Source organism: Salvia splendens, chromosome 13 (assembly GCF_004379255.2).
Source record: "Salvia splendens isolate huo1 chromosome 13, SspV2, whole genome shotgun sequence".
Lineage (NCBI taxonomy): Eukaryota > Viridiplantae > Streptophyta > Magnoliopsida > Lamiales > Lamiaceae > Salvia > Salvia splendens.
This window is the reverse complement of record NC_056044.1, coordinates 22,424,771-22,429,211: the sequence shown is the minus strand read 5'-3', so window position 1 is coordinate 22,429,211 and position 4,441 is coordinate 22,424,771. Positions and strand designations below refer to the sequence as shown.

Sequence of the window (4,441 nt, the reverse complement as noted above, 5' to 3'; positions counted from 1 at the left end):
TTACAAGGAATTAGCAATTATTAGAAGCAATTGAACAAAGGTGTCGGCCTTTCCACTTGCTTCTTTCAACTTTGGTGGCTCATTTGCTCCAAATTCATCACTCCAAGTACCAACATCGGTTAAAGCAGTCGAGCCTATGGATCGTAGTGTACCAATGTCACGTCTATTTAATAGTGACTCGCACTCCTTGATGTTAGCTACAGCGCTACTGAAATTCTCGATGCACGTGCTGATAATTTCTTTGTTGCCACTGTTCAATAGTGATTTTGCCACATTTATGGAGGCTTGTGTGGCCTCTTCTGCCTTCTTGATTGCAATTGTAGCCATGCCTCGAGCATCCGCCCCTTTGGATCGAGGATCGGATCTCAAAGTATTGGTACATAAAGTAGGATTGTTTGATTTCACGCAAAAATCGCTAATCAAATCAGCTTGACATTTATTTAACAACGCAACTGCAAGTGCAACAAATATCGTAACAAGATGAAACATTCTTGTACTTCCATTCATTGCTTTTATTTTCTTTCTCTTTCTTAACAAGTTCAATTTTTGTGTTTTAGTGTGATTTTAATTGATCAATTTATAATAGAGAATATTGTAGAAACCATAAATGTAATTTCCATGAAACAAACTATGTGCACATATATATTATATATAGAGAATGCTAAAATTAATGTGTTGTGTCATTTTGAGGCGAATAGAAAGAAGATGTAGGGAAAAGTTAATTATTGTAATTTGCAATAAAATAGTTACAATATTTAGGCCAAATCATATTTTGTATCAGGTAGAGTTATTACTTCCATAAGTTAAGACTAGAGGAAAAAGATGAAATGAAATTTTTATCGAAGAAATTGGATATTTGATCGTTTATACAAAAAAAATACATAAATCGATTAAACGTGTGTTAATTGATATTTCTAATCTTTCAGACTTCCACTTATGTGTCTACAGTCTAAACCATCAAATTGTGCAATAAAAAACTTGCTCTAGCCTAATTTATGACTATATTTGTAGTAATGAGATAAAACTGAATACAACTATTTCTAAAAACCTTATCAAATAATTTTTCGTCTAGTGTTATTAGACAAAGATAAACCACATCTCTAAATTTCATGGAGCTTTCCTTTTATGAAAGTGTAAATAGTAATTCAATAATATATAAGAGCATCCGCAGCGTTGAGGAATTGACGTCCGTCCGTCCGTGCCAGCGGTACGGCACCCGCTGTCCGCCGCTGGCACGGCGCTGCTCGATGCATCGAGCACGTCCGTGCCAGCAAGCAGCTGACGTGGCGTGTTATGATTGGCCAACGGATTTATCCTTGGAAATTTAATTTTTTTAAAAAAAATCGAAAATAAAACAAAAAAAATTAAAAAATATATTTTCAGATTCCCAAAAATATGGCCGTTTTATTACCATTTTTTTGGAATTTTTTTGATTTTTTATTCCCAAAATTATCTATAAATACACACATGCATCGTCCATTTTTTATTGAGCTACAAGAAGACCTAATCAAACACATTTGGGCAAAATTCGGCCACGAGTAGTGGGTTTTTTTTAATTTTTAGAATTTTAATTATGTAATTTTAAATTTTTTGGATTTTAATTATGTAATTTTTAATTTTTAGGATTTTAATTATGTAATTTTTATTTTTTTTGTAATTTTTAATATTATTCCGGTTATTTTTAATGCATTTTAATAATGTGGAAATGTTTTTATTTAAATTGAATAATAGAATGGTGGGACCTTTGAGTCCGTCATTGCGCGCCGACTCTTGCCGTTCCGCAAAGTAGGTCTTCCTTTCATCTGATGCGCATCTGATCGTCTTCACAAAGACGAGCCACCTAGGGTATATCCCATCCGCCAAGTAGTAGCCCATATCATGCCGGTTGTCGTTGGCGACAAAACTAGTGGCCGGACCGACGCCCTGGCACTGATCGTTGAAAAGGGGCCACGAGTTGAGGTCGTTGTTCAACCCGGCTATCCCGAAATACGCATGCCAAATCCACAGCCGGTAGTCAGCTACGGCCTCGAGGATCATCGTGGGATTCTTTCCCTTGTAGAACCCCTTCCAGGCAGCGGGACAGTTCTTCCACTCCCAATGCATACAATCTATGCTGCCTAACATACCCGGGAACCCATGCTTCTCCCTGTGCATCTGCATCAGATCCTGGCAGTCTTCGGGGGTAGGGTTTCGAAGGTACTGATCACGGAAATTTTCAATCACGCCCTGACAGAAATACTTCATACATTCAAGGGCAGTCGTCTCACCGATGTGGAGGTACTCGTCGCACATGTCTGCCGCGCCTCCGTAGGCCAACTGCCTGATTGCCGCAGTGCACTTTTGAATAGGTGTGTGGCCGGGTATGCCAGCTGCATCGTGCCTGAAGCGGAAATACAGATATCGATACTCCAAGGCGTTAACAATGCGCATAAACAAGGCTCTGCTCATCCTAAAATGGTGCCTGAAAAGGTTGGCGTTGAACCGCGGCTCCTGTGCGAAGTAGTCTTCATATAGGCGCTGATGTGCAGCTACGTGATCACGTTCAATCACTGTTCGGCGGTGGCCAACTGGTCGTGGTACCGCCGGATGCAAGGCCCTCTGCATCAGCCGATCAATCTCACGGTTCGTATAGGCCTCTAACGCTTCGTTCATTCGACGTTCGTACTCCTCATCATCCCCAACACTACCACCACTACTACCACCAACGTTGCTCATTTTCCGTTGTTGATCTTGTACAGAAATTAAGATAGAGAGAGTACTCGTTAAAACAAGTGGTGCGAATGAAAATGACGTACAAAGCGCGTATATATAGTATTTCGAAAATTAAAAAAAAAATCGCTCGCTGGTCCGGAACCTGCAATGGCGGCGAGCGGACCGGCGAGCGCATCGCCCAGCGCTCGCGGATCGGCGTGCGCTCGCCGGTTACAATGGTTCGGCGAGCGCCGGAGATCGACTAGCCGGTCCGCTCGCCGCCATTGTGGATGCTCTAACCTTTGCATGTGCTATATAAATAAATCTATTTCCACTGTGTCCAACAACCGTATCTTTTATTTTATTTTATTTTATTTTCAAAAAATACAAAGGCTTTCGTAAAGAAGCTTCTTGCAGTATCGTGGTCGCAGCACGACTCAAAGTGGTCGAAGAGGAGCCTAGCAGTTGCTGGTATATGAGTTATCGGAACTTCAATCTTGCAGGGGAAGAAGTGGTTATGTTCTTCCTCCGTCCTCGCAAGACCATGCATGGTGATGGAGCCAACTACTTCAACGCTGTAAGAGGATCAAGCATCAGTTGACGGTGACATTCGACATCACTACCCAAGAAGCCCACCTTCTCCGCGGCTACTGTTGACGGTGGCGCCCCTATTAAATCTTTTATTTAATTTTTCAAATGTTGGATCCAAGTCCCAAATGTTTTGTTGATTACATACATAAAGAAGGGAAGAGAAATATTGTAATGAAGAAGAAGAGGCGTGGCGGTTCTAATCCGATTATATGGATTCATTCTGATTTCAATAGAGGAAATGGAATTGAAATGGAATTGAAATGGAAGATGCTTATTGAAGAAGCCTCAGGGTGTCCTCCCCTTTACATTTAGCAAAGATCTTTTTCTTTTTTTTTTCTTTCCTTTTCTGTTAGAATAAAATTGATAGTTAAGGGTGTCCACAATGGGGGAGCCGCGGTCAGCGGCTCGGCGCGCGGCCCCCATTGCAAAGGCCGAGAGCCGGGGCGGAGAGGCGAGAAGCGTGGCTGAGCCACGGCCGCGGCCTTCACGCGGCTGAGCCGTGTGAGCCGCGGCCCTCCCATTGCAAGCGCCGCGAATCGCGGCTGGGCCGCGGAATATAAATTTTTTTTTTTATTTCGAAATTTTTTTATAAATATACACTCTCATTTCCATTTTTTCACTTCATTCTACACTTCAAATCCCTTCATTTTACACTCTCAAACACTACAAAAAATGCAAGGTGGAGATGGTAATTCCCCGGGGTATGGAGACTCGGGATACGACAACTTCCCCAATCAGACGTGGAGTCCGCACTCGCCCCAATTCCGGGTCCAGCCATCCCAGCAGAGGAACTTGGTTCGCCAACCATCGGGGTTCGGGGACTACCGACCGAATATGGACGCGATCAACAACCCATCCCAGCAATTCCAATCCTCCCAATTCCAATCCTCCTTTATTAAATTATTTTTATTATCCAAATTATTAATCTACTAAAATTTAATAACATTAAATTAAATTAAAAAATAACATTAAAAAAAAGCAAAAAAAAAAATTAACATTTTAGAGGGCCACATTTGGTGGCCCTTTGAATTTGCATTGACTTTTTTACATTTGCCATTACAAAGGCCACATGGGAGCCACAATTGGTGGCCGGGCCACAAATGGTGGCCTTTGAAGGCCACCATTGTGGACACTCTAAGTTAAATGTATTCCTAAATAC

The 4,441-nt window shown here is 41.6% G+C and overlaps 1 protein-coding gene across 1 annotated transcript; it reads right to left on the bottom strand.

The window, feature by feature from the left end:
• LOC121760708 (pectinesterase inhibitor-like) lies at positions 1–507 on the bottom strand. Its single transcript, XM_042156340.1, has one exon. The coding sequence runs from the start codon at positions 505–507 to the stop codon at positions 1–3; it is 507 nt and encodes a 168-aa protein (XP_042012274.1).
• Positions 508–4,441: the final 3,934 nt, after the last annotated feature.